Raw genomic sequence first — 17435 nt, 5'->3', positions numbered from 1 at the left:
AAATCTGCTGATCTGTTTGTGTTGTTTCCTTTAACCAACGTTATGATCAGCTGAGAGAATAAAAGCTCATCCAGTCTGCGACTATGAATATTATTAATTCATATTATATTAATAACAAGAACTACACACAATAAAATACAATATTAACACTCAAGTCATTTAATTTTATAGTGGCTCATCAATGTTTGTCTACTTTCACTTGGCAACAAACACAAAAAGTAGCCAGCGGTTAGCGCTAGAGCTAACAGGTTGGAATACAGCATAATAACAACATCAGATAAGATAAGACTTTATTTATTTATTTATTTATTTATTTATTTATTTATTTATCCTGCAGTGTCAAACTTCAGTCGCAGCTTGAGACTCAGACAGAAGTTACACAGAATATTCTGCAAATCTGCATATAAAAATAAAGAAACAGGATACTGTATACATGCATAAATATACATTATATACATGAAGTACATGACTGCTATTGAACATTATTATTAAGGATGCAATAAGAACAATATATATATATTATACAATAAGTCAATTTGTTGTCTTTTTATGTATTTTTTGGCAGTTTTCGGCATCTTTTTTCATAATCTATATCTCTTTCTAATAGTTTTATGTCTCTGAATTGACATTTTGTATTTTTTTCTTGTTTTCATGTACTTTTGAGTTGCTTTTTGTTTCTGTGTAGTGGTTTTATGTCTGTTTTTGTTGTAAAGTAACTGAAGCTGTCAGATAAATGTAGTGGAGTGATAATACTCAGACTGAAGTGAAGGACAGTAGATGTTTTCAGATGAATCTGAGGGTTATTGAGTTATTCATATTAATCTGAGGGTTATTGAGTTATTCATATTAATCTGAGGGTTATTGAGTTGAGGACAGGAATCAAAGGTTCCTGTAGAGTTGATCGTGCTGCTGCCTGGAGACGGCGTGTCTGTGTCTTGTCTCTGAGATGGTTGTGAGCTGGTCTATGGTGGGAGGTTGGGTTGTGAGCTGGTCTATGGTGGGGGGTTGGGTTGTGAGCTGGTCTATGGTGGGAGGTTGGGTTGGTCGCTGGTCTATGGTGGGAGGTTGGGTTGTGAGCTGGTCTATGGTGGGGAGGTTGGGTTGTGAGCTGGTCTATGGTGGGGAGGTTGGGTTGTGAGCTGGTCTATGGTGGGGAGGTTGGGTTGTGAGCTGGTCTATGGTGGGAGGTTGGGTTGGTCGCTGGTCTATGGTGGGAGGTTGGGTTGTGAGCTGGTCTATGGTGGGAGGTTGGGTTGTGAGCTGGTCTATGGTGGGAGGTTGGGTTGTGAGCTGGTCTATGGTGGGAGGTTGGGTTGTGAGCTGGTCTATGGTGGGGAGGTTGGGTTGTGAGCTGGTCTATGGTGGGAGGTTGGGTTGTGAGCTGGTCTATGGTGGGAGGTTGGGTTGTGAGCTGGTCTATGGTGGGGAGGTTGGGTTGTGAGCTGGTCTATGGTGGGAGGTTGGGCTGGTCGCTGGTTTAGCTTGGCTGCTGTCGTCTCCGCTAACGCTTCTTTCCTCTCCTTGTTTTGACAGGCCGGCTTTCCACCGGGAGTCATCAATATTTTGCCAGGATTCGGGCCAACGGCAGGAGCTGCGATCGCTTCACACATGGGCATCGACAAAGTGGCTTTCACAGGATCCACCGAGGTATTCCTCTCTAATATCTCACATATATATATATATATATATATATATATATATATATATATATATATATATATATATATATATATATATATATATATATATCTATAATTCCTGTGACCAACATGTGGTGAGCGTGAGAGCCGGCGGGCTCATTCGGCCCGTTGTTGTCTGGATTGAAGAGTAAATGACAAACAAACGGGGTCTTCATGTGCTGAGTGTCGTTCTGCTGCGACAGGCTTGTTATCTGGCACACAGACACAGATTTACTATAAACTATATATACTATACTATATATATTTACTCTGTAAGAGTTACAAACACACGGAGTCTCTGGCTCTGCTCTGGAAAAGGTGTTTAAAAACCAGATGAAACACTAAATCTGAGGGTCATTACTTAGAATAATAAATTAACTCTTAAGACAAGATAAATTATATAACACTTGTAAATCTAAAGTTTTTTTTATCTTGGTAAGAACCAAATAATCATCAGGTCACTCTGCTCGGGCCAGTTCATCACTGCTGGCAGCTTTACTTTATCTGGTTTAAGAGTTCATTTATTATTTTAAGTGTTCAACATGCTTATTTCTAGATTTAATAATCTGAATTTAATAAATCTTGTCAAGGTAAATTATCTGTCCACGCAGCAGATTTACTGTTTGATCTGGTTTTAGACCTTTTATCAGTGTTCCATTGAACTCACTCTGAGGTTAAAGTAACAGCAGTTAGTTTATATCTGAACCATCAAGGACGCTCCTTGTTCGGGGTTAGAGCGAGACGTGTTGCTGTCCAAACACATTGTTCAGGCCGACAGCCAGCAGATTCATTTATAAACATCTGTAACATTATATAATAATATAATATATAATATATATATAATATATTCACAGCATGAAGCTGATGGAGGATTTATTGTTGTAATGATGAGCCAGCTTCATGTTCTGAACTACTTCAGGTTAATAAAAGGCCTTTTGACTGGTGATGGAGAGGAAGTGTGTCCATCAGCCATTACAGCTTATTACTGTAGTTATTACTGTAGTTATTACAGCTTATTACTGTAGTTATTACTGTAGTTATTACTGTAGTTATTACTGCAGTTATTACTATCCTGATCATCCTGCCCTCCTTATTGAGAGCTGAGGGGCTGGGCCAGTGGGTTTCAGGGGGAGATAGCAGGTCAACAATAGATGACACATACAAGTGTTCTACATACTCAATAATAATAACTCATCACTCAATTAAATAAACCTATTAAGGGTTATAAGGCTTCAGAACATTAATGTTTGGCTCTCTGGAGTCCATTTCCTGCTCAACTATGTGCAATAAGTAGTGAAGGAAGAAGTATTCAGATCCTTTATTTACTGCAGTAAAAGTACTAATACACACTGTGAAATGACTCCACTACAGTATAAGTACTAATACACACTGTGAAATGACTCCACTACAGTAAAAGTACTAATACACACTGTGAAATGACTCCACTACAGTAAAAGTCCTGCATTCAAAACTTACTGAAGTAAAAGTACAAAAGTATCAGCATCAAAATTTACTTAAAGTATCAAAAGTAAAAGTACTCATTATGCAGAATGAACCACTCTGACTGTTTTATATTATATTATTTTATTGGATTATTTATATTAATGTATTTATGTAAGCATCATTTTATTTTGTAAGGACAGGTCTCATTCTAACTACCTAATACACTTTTACAAGGGTTCATTTAAAAACAGATGTCTAATCACTTTAAATTGATCATGTTTTTCATGTTAAATCTGAGGGAAATGACAGATAATTTACCTTGACAAGATTTATTAAATTAAGATGATTAAATCTAGAAATAAGCATGTTGAACACTTAAAATAAGAAATTAACTCTTAAAACCAGATAAATGATCTAACTCTTCTAAATCTAAGTTGTTGTTGTTGTTTTAATCTTGGTAAGAACCAAATCAGAGTCAGTTTGTTCCTCCAGTGTGTGAGCGGCTCTAACGTTGTTCTTTATGATTTTCCAGCACAGTTTAACATAAAACATCTCTGGCTCACACACAGACTCACCCAATCAGCGTGAGCACGCGAGCTGCATAAACGCACCTTCTAACACAAACATCTTCTTTGTTTTATCATCTTGTCCTGATTGAACATTTCCTTTGTGAGCGGCCCAGTTTCTTTACTAGTTTTCCTGTTGTTTCATGTGATCTGGAGTCAATTAGTGAGAGAGAGAGAGGCCGAGCTGTTACTGTGCTGATGCCCAGACAGTGAGTCATCAGCTGTAGTAGAGGAGGAGCAGGAGCAGGAGGAGGAGCAGGAGGAGGAGGAGGAGGAGCAGGAGGAGGAGGAGGAGGAGGAGGAGGAGGAGGAGCAGGAGGAGGAGGAGGAGGAGCAGGAGGAGGAGGTGGGGATACTCACCACCAGCATCACCTCCCCTCAGGGTGGAGGAGGTGGAGGAGCTACAGGTGGATGTTAGCTCCTCCACCTCCTCCTGGTGACTCAGGAGGAGGTGGAGGAGAGTCAGACGCTTCTATTCCTCATCAGAAACTCTGAAACTCTGAAAGCAGCCGAGGATTGTTGTTTAGTGTTATAACCAGAGGAGGAAGAAGTATTCAGGTCCTTTATTTACTGCAGTAAAAGTACTAATACACACTGTGAAATGACTCGACTACAGTAAAAGTACTAATACACACTGTGGAATGACTCCACTACAGTAAAAGTACTAATACACACTGTGGAATGACTCCACTACAGTAAAAGTACTAATACACACTGTGGAATGACTCCACTACAGTAAAAGTACTAATACACACTGTGAAATGACTCCACTACAGTAAAAGTACTGCATTCAAAACTTACTGAAGTAAAAGTACAAAAGTATCAGCATCAAAATGTACTTAAAGTATCAAAAGTAAAAGTACTCGTTATGCAGAATGGACCACTCAGATTGTTTTATATATTCTAAATATATTATAACATTATTATTATTGATGCATTTATGTAAGCAGTGTTTTAATTTGAAAGGACAGAGCTCATTGAACTACATAATATATTATGAGGTGTCATTTAAAAACAAATGTCTAATCACTTTAAATTTATCATGTTTTTCATGTTAAAATCTCGACTCAAAAAGTAACTAAAGCTGTCAGATAAATGTAGTGGAGTAGAAGTATAAAGTTACATAAAATGGAAATAAAGTACAAGTACAAGTACAAGTACAAGTACAAGTACTCAAAAAGGTACTTAAGTCCAGTAGTTGAGTAAATGAACTGAGTTCCTTTCCACCTCTGGTTCTGTCTCTCAGACGAGACAGACGGAGAGAGATGAGTCTTTTCCGTGCTTGTGGGGGTTTTGAGGGTATTTTCCACTTTATCTTGTCACTTCTGTGGAAAGTAAAACAGACGCGATGAGTAACAGGAAGACTTGTTTCTGGTTGTGAGGGAGTAGTGAGGCCTGCAGGCTTGTTATCTTTTCAGCTTAACACAATATTTCACCACACTGAAACAAGTTAAAGCAGCTGATTCGTCCTGAGAAAATATTTTAAATGAAACAAATCACAATAAAGTATGAAAAACTCTACACTGTAAAAAACAACAACACTCTGTTTAATTTACGGTAAAATACCAGCAGCTGTGGTTGCCAGGATGTAAATGTAAATAACAACATGTAAGATCAGTAAATTCTGGTCGGGTTATGGTTGGATTTTGATAGTCGGCTAATTGATTTTCACAGCAGAAGAAAAACAATGAAAGTCAATGGAAGTCAGTTGTGGATGATTTACAGTAAAGAGTTAAACTCTCGTTGGGTTTCTGATTCCCTGTCGTGACCTTATCAAGCTGTTCTTGAATCTATTATTTATTAGTCTTCAGTTTGTTTACGTCATCCTGAGCAGAAACAGGCTGATGATAGGACGATAAGGGAAACAAACCACAGTGAATCCCTCGACGTCAAATTTATTGACACACCAGAGTCTTTTCATACAGTGACATCACCACACACACACCTTGTGGTTTCCTCTTCCTGCTCTTCATTACACATCAGATGCTGAAACATTTTATTTTGCTGTTTTTGTCTCCAGAAACCTGTAATAGATATTCATTCTGTGTGTTTGCAGAGCTCATGTTTCAGCTGTTTGGAGCTAACCAACCAACCTCTTGAAGCTGTTTAATGGCTCCAGCTGATTTACTGATCTGGCCGCCGGCCTGCGTCTCTCTGAGTAAACCCCGGATCTGTTTCCTTCTTTAGGTCGGCAAGCTGATCCAAGAAGCAGCTGGGAAGAGTAACCTGAAGAGAGTGACGCTGGAGCTCGGAGGAAAGAGCCCCAACATCATCTTTGCAGATGCCGATTGTAAGTTTTTAATGTTTTATTCAGCGCTCGTCCTCACTAGGTGGTCCGCCGATATCACGGCTCTGTTTAGTCACGTGTCCCGTTCTCAGATCCTCCAGTCTGGGAATAAATACACTTCCTCAAATACTCAGCAGCTTTGTAGAGCTATGAGAAGCTGTGGATCAGGGCCTAGGCGACATAGGCGGTCGCCTAGAGCGACATAGGCGGTCGCCTAGAGCGCCATCAGCTGGAGGGGCGCTGCCAGTCACCCTCGAGGGAGAAAAAATAATAATAGTAATAATTTTCGATGCCCGTTGTCGCCCTCGCTTCGTGTTTTGTCTTGAAGTCACGTGACGTGTGGTCATTGCCTTGCCCCCCTTTAGACGGTCAGATCGGCCCCCTTTTAGACGGTCAGATCAGCCCCTCTTTAGACGGTCAGATCAGCATCCTTTAGACGGTCAGATCGGCCCCCTTTTAGACGGTCAGATCGGCCCCCCCTTTAGACGGTCAGATCGCCCCCCCCCCCTTTAGACGGTCAGATCGCCCCCCCTTTAGACGGTCAGATCAGCACCCTTTTAGACGGTCAGATCGGCCCTCCCTTTAGACGGTCAGATCGCCCCCCCCCCTTTAGACGGTCAGATCGGCCCCCCCTTTAGACGGTCAGATCGGCCCCCCTTTAGACGGTCAGATCGGCCCCTCTTTAGACGGTCAGATCGGCCCCCTTTTAGACGGTCAGATCGGCCCACCTTTAGACGGTCAGATCGGCCCCCCTTTAGACGGTCAGATCAGCCCCTCTTTAGACGGTCAGATCAGCCCCCCTTTAGACGGTCAGATCGGCCCCCCTTTAGACGGTCAGATCGCCCCCCCCCTTTAGACGGTCAGATCGGCCCCCCTCTTTAGACGGTCAGATCGCCCCCCCCCCCCCTTTAGACGGTCAGATCGGCCCCCCTTTGGACGGTCAGATCCCCCCCCCCTTTAGACGGTCAGATCGGCCCCCCTCTTTAGACGGTCAGATCGCCCCCCCCCCCTTTAGACGGTCAGATCGGCCCCCCTTTGGACGGTCAGATCCCCCCCCCCTTTAGACGGTCAGATCGGCCCCCTTTAGACGGTCAGATCACCCGCCCTTTAGACGGTCAGATCGGCCCCCCTTTAGACGGTCAGATCAGCCCCTTTAGACGGTCAGATCACCCGCCCTTTAGACGGTCAGATCGCCCCCCCTTTAGACGGTCAGATCACCCGCCCTTTAGACGGTCAGATCGGCCCCCCTTTAGACGGTCAGATCGCCCCCCCCCCTTTAGAAATCTTCCAGATGAAACACCGTCAAAGCTCTCCGGTGCTCAGTATCCAAAGAGAAGAAAAGACGAGCAGAAGAAGTCCCAATCTTTTTTTAAATGCTGTTTTGTGTGAAGACGTTTCATTTGTATTAGCTTGCTAGCTGGGTTGAAATAAAGCATTGCTAGCTTAACACAGTTAAGCACATTTTTCACGCGGTTTGCACTTTCATTGTCTCTCTTGTCTCTAACTCTGTTAGCGTCTCCAGCTGGGCTTCTTTGTGAATTGACTTGTAAGTTAATAATTCTATAGACAGACAGTTGTATTATATAGCTGGTTGGCACCATGGGCAAACAGAAACAGAGTTCCCCTCCATGAAACAGCAAGCGGAGCTGTTCAACACCAATGGATCTAGGGCACCAGATGGGCTAGAGCCGGCCCTGAGTGGATGGATGGCTTTCATATGAATTCTAAGTGGCTCACCAAACTGGGGCTGCCGAGGCTTTCAAATGCTTTGAGCAGCCGTGAGAGGGGTCCCCGGGGCCTGTAAATCAGCAGAATGGACCCTGACCCAGTCGGAGGCTTCAGACGAGACCCATAAATCACGGGGGTCCGTTAACCCTTCGTGTGCAGCAGCAGGCTCCTGTCTCTCATGTGTCACGTATCAGATTTGCACAGAAGAGCTCAGGGCAAGTTTTGTAACAAAATACTACACTCAATACTTTTTTTTTTTAAACCAAATTACATTTTTGCATGTAGACTTGATGATGATTGTTTCTGTCAACATCAAATTCCGATTTAAGAAAGACTTTTTATTTAATAAGGAAGAAAAAGCTTTTCCCATAATGTTGTTTTCTTTCATGAACAATTTATTTTAATTTAAAATTGCTGGGCTTACAATAATTCTTCGAATCACTGAACAAAAAATATTTAGTTGTGGTATAAACTATCTTAAAAAAAAGTTCTCTCAACTATCTTTTTTAAGTTTCTTGTGTAAAGTTCATGTAACATAATTTAAGGTGGCAAAACTTAAAATTTGAAGTCAGAATCAGAGCTAATTATTTGGCACAACCTTTATTGTTTAGTGTTTAGTAGAAGTCAAAACTTGAAGTTATATTACAATGAGAAGTTATCTCTTTTTATATTTCTATAGTTCTTTTAGAGAAAAGAATAGAATACATGAACAAATATGGATACAAAATACAATAATTAGTTGGTTTGACAGTGTACGTTTTGAGGAAAACTGCCTAAATTTGACCCAACTTGTTGTTTCAACTAAAATATTTGAGTGTCGATGCTGAGAAATAATTTTATTTCATGACAACAAAGACAACGTTATTAACTCACATGAATCTCACTATTTGACTCAATATTTTAAGTTAAATCTTATTATATATATTTTAAAGAAGAATCTCAAAACTCAGAAATCTGGTGCAGAAAGTTGCCTTGAAATGTTCCCAACTTTTTAATATTTACAGAGCAGATTTATTGAAGTGTTGATGAACTAAAACCCTTTTCTCCTCCAGTGGATCTGGCAGTGGAGCAGGCCCACCAGGGCGTCTTCTTCAACGCAGGACAGTGCTGCACGGCCGGCTCTCGGATCTATGTGGAGGAACCGATTTATGACGAGTTCGTCCGGAGGAGCGTGGAGCGAGCCAAGAGGAGGATAGTCGGCAGCCCCTTCGACCCGACCACGGAGCAGGGACCTCAGGTGAGACGACGCCTCACCACTCTGATAAAACCAGATCAAACAGTAAATCTGTGTGTCTAAAACCAGATCAAACAGTAAATCTGTGTGTCTAAAACCAGATCAAACAGTAAATCTGAGGGAAATGATCTTGCTGCATGGACAGATAATTTACCTTGACAAGATTTCTTAAATTTAGATTATTAAAGCATGTTGAACACTTAAAATAATAAATTAACTCTTAAAACCAGATAAATGATCTAACACTTCTAAATCTAAAGTTTTTTTTTTTATCTTGGTAAGAACCAAATAATCATCAGGTCACTCTGCTCGGGCCAGTTCATCACTGCTGGCAGCTTTACTTTATCTGGTTTTAAGAGTTCATTTCTTATTTTAAGTGTTCAACATGCTTATTTCTAGATTTAATAATAATTCCCTGATAGCATAAACTGTTCAGTTATTACGGTAAAAGTGTTGCCGGCTCAACACTCTGTAGACTTTGGAAGTTGTGTTTTCACTGTCTGAAATTAAAGTCTTCAATTCAACCATCAGATTATTAATCACATTTATCTTGCAGAATACATGTAGGGAAACACTGCATAATCCTTTCTGTTGATATGAAATGTATTTAATATCTGCTGGTTAGTAACAGGAACACATGGTGAATATGTTTACTGAGACTGGGATGTTTACACAACAACCAACATAATTAACACCAGGAACTGTAAGAGTTAATAACCTTATTGGGGCTGAGATGATAAACCAAAGAAATAAAGGATACATTTATTATGACCTCTTTGAATCTCACACCAACACACAGACCATTACAAAACAACTACAACTAATAAAAACTAAACTAAAACTAATAAAAACTAAACTAAAACTAAGCATTTTCAAAAAATAAAAACTAAACTAAAACTATCAAACTCACTCTGAAAACTAACTAAAACTAGTAAACTGACTCTAAAAACTAACTAAAACTAACTGAAATTGAAAACAAAAATTCCCAACAACATTAAAAGTAAAACTAATGAAGAATCTATTAAACCATTGAGACCTTGGTTACTATTAACTACCCCAACCATTGAGACCTTGGTTACTATTAACCATCCCAACCATTGAGACCTTGGTTACTATTAACTACCCCAACCATTGAGACCTTGGTTACTATTAACCATCCCAACCATTGAGACCTTGGTTACTTTTAACTATCCCAACCATTGAGACCTTGGTTACTATTAACTATCCCAACCATTGAGACCTTGGTTACTATTAACTATCCCAACCATTGAGACCTTGGTTACTATTAACCATCCCAACCATTGAGACCTTGGTTACTATTAACTATCCCAACCATTGAGACATTGGTTACTTTTAACTATCCCAACTATTGAGACCTTGGTTACTTTTAACTATCCCAACCATTGAGACCTTGGTTACTTTTAACTATCCCTACCATTGAGACCTTGGTTACTATTAACTATCCCAACCATTGAGACCTTGGTTACTATTAACTATCCCAACCATTGAGACCTTGGTTACTATTAACCATCCCAACCATTGAGACCTTGGTTACTATTAACTATCCCAACCATTGAGACATTGGTTACTTTTAACTATCCCAACTATTGAGACCTTGGTTACTTTTAACTATCCCAACCATTGAGACCTTGGTTACTTTTAACTATCCCAACTATTGAGACCTTGGTTACTTTTAACTATCCCAACCATTGAGACCTTGGTTACTTTTAACTATCCCAACTATTGAGACATTGGTTACTATTAACTATCCCAACCATTGAGACCTTGGTTACTATTAACTATCCCAACCATTGAGACATTGGTTACTATTAACTATCCCAACCATTGAGACCTTGGTTACTATTAACCATTCCAACTATTGAGACATTGGTTACTATTAACTATCCCAACCATTGAGACCTTGGTTAACTATCCCAACCATTGAGACCTTGGTTACTATTAACCATTCCAACTATTGAGACATTGGTTACTATTAACTATCCCAACCATTGAGACCTTGGTTACTATTAACTATCCCAACCATTGAGACATTGGTTACTATTAACTATCCCAACCATTGAGACATTGGTTACTATTAACTATCCCAACTATTGAGACCTTGGTTACTTTTAACTATCCCAACTATTGAGACATTGGTTACTATTAACTATCCCAACCATTGAGACCTTGGTTACTATTAACCATCCCAACCATTGAGACCTTGTTGTGTCCTGCTGGTTTACAGATCAGTCGCGAGCAGCAGAACCGAGTGTTGGAGTTCATCCAGAGTGGAATCAGTGAGGGAGCCAAGATGGAGTGTGGAGGAAAAGCTCTGGGGGTTAAAGGTTTCTTCCTGGAGCCCACCGTCTTCTCCAACGTCAGGGACGACATGCGCATCGCCAGAGAGGAGGTACAATTTCATAACTCATGTATCTGTATCTGTCTATTCTGATTCTTTAACTCCACTAATCATATTATTATACCATAACAAAACACATTTCATTAAAGTCAATGTCAATGCAGTATAAACTATATATACTGTTTTGGTAACACTTTACAAGAACCATCATTTATAAATGGTAAACAGATAGTTTATTAATGTTTAATCATCATTTGTAAACCATATATAGGCCATTTAGAATGGTAAATATATAATTTATTAATATTTAACTACTTCACTTCACTTCAAATGGCCCAGTTACACTCAACGGGTCAATATGTTGATACGTATTAGAAGATATATAGCCAGAAATTACAGAGAGACACCATATTATGTCGATTTTTTTGTCTAAATGGTATATATTTTGTCTAAAATGGTATATATGCACATTGTGACCTGTTCGCAGATTTTTGGGCCCGTCCAGCAGATCATGAAGTTCAAAACTATGGAGGAAGTGATAGAAAGAGCCAACAACTCAAATTATGGTTTGGCTGCAGCTGTTTTCACCAGCAACATCAACAAAGCCATGAGCGTCTCCACGGCGATGCAGGCTGGCACCGTCTGGTACGTTTCATCTATAGGTTCCATCTGTTTCTGGAGGTTTCATCTGTAGGTTTCATCTATAGGTTCCATCTCTTTCTATAGGTATCATCTGTTTCTGGAGGTTTCATCTGTAGGTTTCATCTCTTTCTGTAGGTTTCATTTATAGGTTCCATCTGTTTCTGGAGGTTTCATCTGTTTCTGTAGGTTTCATCCGTTTCTGTAGGTTTCATCTCTTTCTGTAGGTTTCATTTATAGGTTCCATCTGTTTCTGGAGGTTTCATCTGTAGGTTTCATCTATAGGTTCCATCTCTTTCTATAGGTATCATCTGTTTCTGGAGGTTTCATCTGTAGGTTTCATCTCTTTCTGTAGGTTTCATTTATAGGTTCCATCTGTTTCTGTAGGTTTCATCTGTTTCTGTAGGTTTCATCTGTTTCTGTAGGTTTCATCTCTTTCTGTAGGTTTCATTTATAGGTTCCATCTGTTTCTGGAGGTTTCATGTGTTTCTGGAGGTTTCATGTGTTTCTGTAGGTTTCATCTGTTTCTGTAGGTTTCATCTGTAGGTTTCATGTGTTTCTGGAGCAGCAATCAGTCATATTGTTCATGTGGAAGTATTTCAGACTCTGGCGACGTGCCACTTCACTATTATTACACACAAGCCACAAAGAAATGTTTCCTTCCTTTTTTTCACGTCTTTCTCTCAGCTCAGACATTTGAGAAATAAAAACACCAAAAGCAAAAACATACAGGACGACAACAACACAAAATGTAAATTGTAAATGCACTGCAAAAAAGGTGATAAATGATCCAACGCTTCTGAATCTAAAGTTTTTTTTTTATCTTGGTAAGAACCAAATAATCATCAGGTCACTCTGCTCGGGCCAGTTCATCACTGCTGGCAGCTTAATTCATTATTTTAAGTGTTCAACATGCTTATTTCTAGATTTAATAATCTGAATTTAATAAATCTTGTCAAGGTAAATTATCTGTCCATGCAGCAGATCATTTCCCTCAGATTTACTGTTTGATCTGGTTTTAGACCTTTTTACAGTGTGTAAACTGACACTCTAATTTTGTAATTTGTAGAAATGAAATGATGATAAAATGTCAGTTCTTGAGTTTCTGTAGTAATGACCTGCAGATGGCTACAGTCAGACTAGAGTTATAGAGTTATAGTGAACATTCAGCTCCTGCCAAGAGCTTTTTATTTTACTCTGGTCATCCAATCCTTCGCTTGACGAAACATTTCTCTGCTTGTCCTTCATTCCTCTTCTTCATCACCTCCTCTTCTCTCTTTGTCTTCTCCTGCACAACTAATCCTGCTTCTATGTATTCCCTCACCACTAACACCACCACAGTGGATGCTTCCTTCCTTCCTTGATTGTTCCTTACTTCATTCTTTTTTTCCTTCATTCCTTCCTTTTTTCCTTCTTTCCTACCTTGATCACTATGAATCTAAGATTTGCTGCCTGTGATCAAATTTGCTACATTTAAAACAAGTTTGTGCTTCAAAAAGTAAAAAAAACATAATTTCAAAATCAGATTTTATGGTTTTTTTTGTGCATTTTTTGTGTTCAATGTTAATCCAGTAAATAAAGGTGAAAAAATAATTATGAGGTCATAAAGGTGAGTTTATGCTTAAAAAAACCAACATGACATGGTTAACTAGCCCAAAACTCCAAAGGGTTAATTTAAGTAACTGTAGCTCTTAGAGCTGATATCAGTGGATGGACTTTGTTGTTCTTTATACTACATATTCTCACATCATAATAACTACAAGTGACTGCTGTCAAAATGTTTTAATTGTTACCTGGTAACCTGGTAATACTTTTTACTGCTGTTTACTATTTATTGTTTTTTGCTATCCTCTTTGCTGCTGTAATTCTTGAAGTTTCCCCGTTGAAGGACTAACAAAGGAAATCTTAATCTTAATGACATAAAGGCTTGTTCTTTGGGGGCTTGGTCCCTTAAATGTTTAGACTGAAAACTCTTTTCGTGTCTTCAGGCTGCGCTATCCCAACGTTTTCTCTTCTTCTTCTTGTCTTTCTTCTTCTTTCTTTCCCAGGCTGATGCAGCTCACAAATTCACAGATATGACAACCTGACAACTTTCAGCTGTGTTTGTTAAACAATATGGAATTATGTTGTTAAATGTTAAGAGGGTTTCAGGAAAAGCAAACGACAATGACAATAAATCAACTTTACTGAATGTGGCTTTAATACTTTTGGATGTAAAATATGTAACATTTAACGATATCAAAACCACAGGAGTCAAGACACAAGAGTGATCAATGTTTTGTGTATTTTCCAGGATAAACTGCTTCAACGCTCTGAGCTCTCAGTGTCCATTTGGAGGATATAAAATGTCTGGCAATGGACGTGAATTGTGAGTAAAAGTTGACCGCCGGCCCACTGAACACACAAATTAACCACATTATTACTAATACTGACTCTGTGTTTGGAGAACTCACTTTCCAAACTTGCTTCACATCCCATTAATCTTTATCTAAGAGGATATTGCGATATCTGCCTCCAGCGGTGTTTACACGACATCTCAGCGCAGCGTGAGAGTTTAGCCCCGTAGCGTTCCTGCAAATTAACCTTAAAACGGCTAAAGAAAACATTGGAAATGTAAATGAAGAGCTGTTCTTGAATAGAGTAAATCTGTGGTCACATCTGAAAGGTAACACTGAGTTTATTCCCAAAGAGTCAGAATAACTGTCAGCGCTGCTCTTATTGACTGATGGAAGTTAAAACACGATGAAAAATAGTTTTTTTATTGTCTGCCTGAATATTTTTAGTAATTACAGACCTGCAGATCATTACAGCTGGAAAACACAGAATATAAAGTATTACCTACACTGTAAAAAATGTCTGTAGATTTTAGGGTGAAAAACTGCTAAACCACGACAGTAAAAGACGTAAAATGATAAATGAGTTAATTCAGTTTCAGTAACAATGAAACACTGTAAATGTTTATATCAGACAAAACAGGATTTTTTTATATTTTTGTTTTTTGAAAAATACATTACTCCACTGTAAAATACACTGTAATATGTATTTAATGTAAGATATATACAAGCATCACTGAAATTTTTGCATTTATTTTTTGTAAAAATACTTTTTCTCACTGTTAAATATACTAAACACCATATCTCTAACAGAAATATACTGTCATATTTAATGATAAAATCTTTAATTTATGCAGCATTTATAAAGTATTTTCTTGTCAATTATATGGCAGAACAGTGTTTCTTTTGATGGAAAAACTTTTTATTCATACAGTAAAATAATTAATAAAATGTCAATCTTAAACGTGAAATCAACAGTGTTAATATCATTTTACTGTGAAACTAGAAAAAGTTGCACCATTTTCATGTCAATCATATGGCAGATCAGCATTTCTTTTGATGGAAAAACTTTTTATTTTTTACTGTAAAATATGGAAAAAATTACTGCTAATATAATTTTACCGTAATATTACAAAAAGTTGCATCATATTTCTTACGGTAAAGTTCTGGCAACCACAGCTGCTGGTTTTTACCATAAAAACAAAAGTTGTTTTTTTTTTTACAGTGTACTCCCAGTTCAAATTTGTTGAAGATTTCTAAAAATAAAAATAAAAAGACACAGGTTTTTATAATTAACATACATAATTATGATTATATATTTATGGAGGCTCCAACAGCATCTTGGTAACCATGGTGACACTTTGAACCCTGCCAGGCTCGAATGAAACATGTTGCTGCTGTATCTTCAAATGTTAAAATGTAGTTTTAATCAATAGAATCACAAGAATCTGAACTGTTCAATGATATATATATATACAGACCCAGTATAAGAGTGTAGTAACATCCCTGATGTCCCATATATACGGAGACTAGAGAAAACACATTAAATACACAAAACACAACAAACTGAGGAAAGAACTTCATCAATCTGACAACACAAGAGCAGCATTTAGAAAACGAAGACCACAACACAACACAAGTGTTTCCAGAGGACACTTAAAAGTGATGCACACGTCTGGGCACGCTGGATATTATCACGTTATTTCAAGATAATTATAATTTCACGTTATAATGATCATATCGTGCTAACGTTATCCGCCGATCGATAGTGTGCTAGCGTTAGCGGGCTAGCGAGACCCAGAACAACTAAAACGTGTTTCATTCATTTATTTGATTTGTTTAACTGCAATGTGATTGATACAGGCTAGCAGGCTAACGCTAGCGGGCTAACGCTAGCGGGCTAACGCTAGCGGGCTAACGCTAGCGGGCTAACGCTAGCGGGCTAACGCTACATATCACGTTATAACATCACATTATTATAATTAACGAAAACTAACAGAATAACGAAAACCAGAATTGAATTTTTTTTCCGTTAACTGAAATAAAAATAAAAACAAGAGTTTTTTAAAAAACGATAACTAACTGAAACTGTATTTTGTGGTTCCAAAACTAACTAAAACTAACTAAAATTATAGTGAAAATGTCCTTCGTTTTCATCTTTGTCAACTTTTTTCATCCGTAAACCTTTTTGGTTGATATGAAATCTATTTCATCTATCTGGTTTTATGGCTTAATAAACTTATTGGGGCTGAGATGGATCAGACAAAGGAAATAAAGGAAACATTTATTGTGACCTTATTGAATCTGGACCCAACAAATACCCCATTACAAAACAACTACAACTAATAAAAACTAAACTACAACTAATAAAAACTAAACTACAACTAATAAAAACTAAACTACAACTAATAAAAACTAAACTAAAACTAATAAAAACTAAACTACAACTAATAAAAACTAAACTACAACTAATAAAAACTAAACTACAACTAATAAAAACTAAACTACAACTAATAAAAACTAAACTAAACTAATAAAAACTAAACTACAACTAATAAAAACTAAACTACAACTAATAAAAACTAAACTAAAGGTTGAACTAACATTGTTTCTGTTTCCTGTCTTCAGGGGCGAGTGCGGCTTGAAGGAGTACTCAGAGGTGAAGACCGTCACCATGATGATGGTCGCCAAGAACTCTTAAGGCAGTTTTTGTTTTTGTTGGGAGGAGGAAACGTCTCACCGACTCCTCCCACCCAGTCCTCCCACCGACTCCTCCCACCCAGTCCTCCCACCGACTCCTACCACCGACTCCTCCCACCGACTCCTCCCACCCAGTCCTCCCACCGACTCCTACCACCGACTCCTCCCACCGACTCCTCCCACCCAGTCCTCCCACCGACTCCTACCACCGACTCCTCCCACCCAGTCCTCCCACCGACTCCTACCACCGACTCCTCCCACCGACTCCTCCCACCCACTCCTCCCACCGACTCCTCCCACCGACTCCTCCCAGTGACTCCTACCACCGCTCCTCCCACCGACTCCTCCCAGTGACTCCTCCCACCGACTCCTCCCACCGCTCCTCCCACCGACTCCTCCCACCCAGTCCTCCCACCGCTCCTCCCACCGACTCCTCCCACCGCTCCTCCCACCGACTCCTCCCACCC

At 39.0% G+C, this 17435-nt stretch overlaps 1 protein-coding gene across 1 annotated transcript in view; it reads left to right on the top strand.

Moving 5' to 3' along the window:
• aldh1a2 (aldehyde dehydrogenase 1 family, member A2) overlaps positions 1-17104 on the top strand; it is a 42844-nt gene extending 25740 nt beyond the window's left edge. The window contains exons 7-13 of the mRNA XM_059352237.1: positions 1534-1647; positions 5876-5978; positions 8756-8940; positions 11183-11347; positions 11784-11941; positions 14229-14303; positions 16897-17104. Of these exons, the coding sequence (XP_059208220.1) occupies positions 1534-1647; positions 5876-5978; positions 8756-8940; positions 11183-11347; positions 11784-11941; positions 14229-14303; positions 16897-16969 (873 nt within the window). The 3' untranslated portion in view covers positions 16970-17104. The remainder of the gene's footprint in view (positions 1-1533; positions 1648-5875; positions 5979-8755; positions 8941-11182; positions 11348-11783; positions 11942-14228; positions 14304-16896) is intronic.
• The last annotated feature ends 331 nt before the right edge of the window (positions 17105-17435 follow it).

This window comes from Centropristis striata, chromosome 2 (assembly GCF_030273125.1).
Source record: "Centropristis striata isolate RG_2023a ecotype Rhode Island chromosome 2, C.striata_1.0, whole genome shotgun sequence".
In the NCBI taxonomy this organism is placed as follows: Eukaryota; Metazoa; Chordata; class Actinopteri; order Perciformes; family Serranidae; genus Centropristis; species Centropristis striata.
Note: the sequence above shows the minus strand (reverse complement) of the source record. Positions and strands in the feature narration are given on the sequence as shown.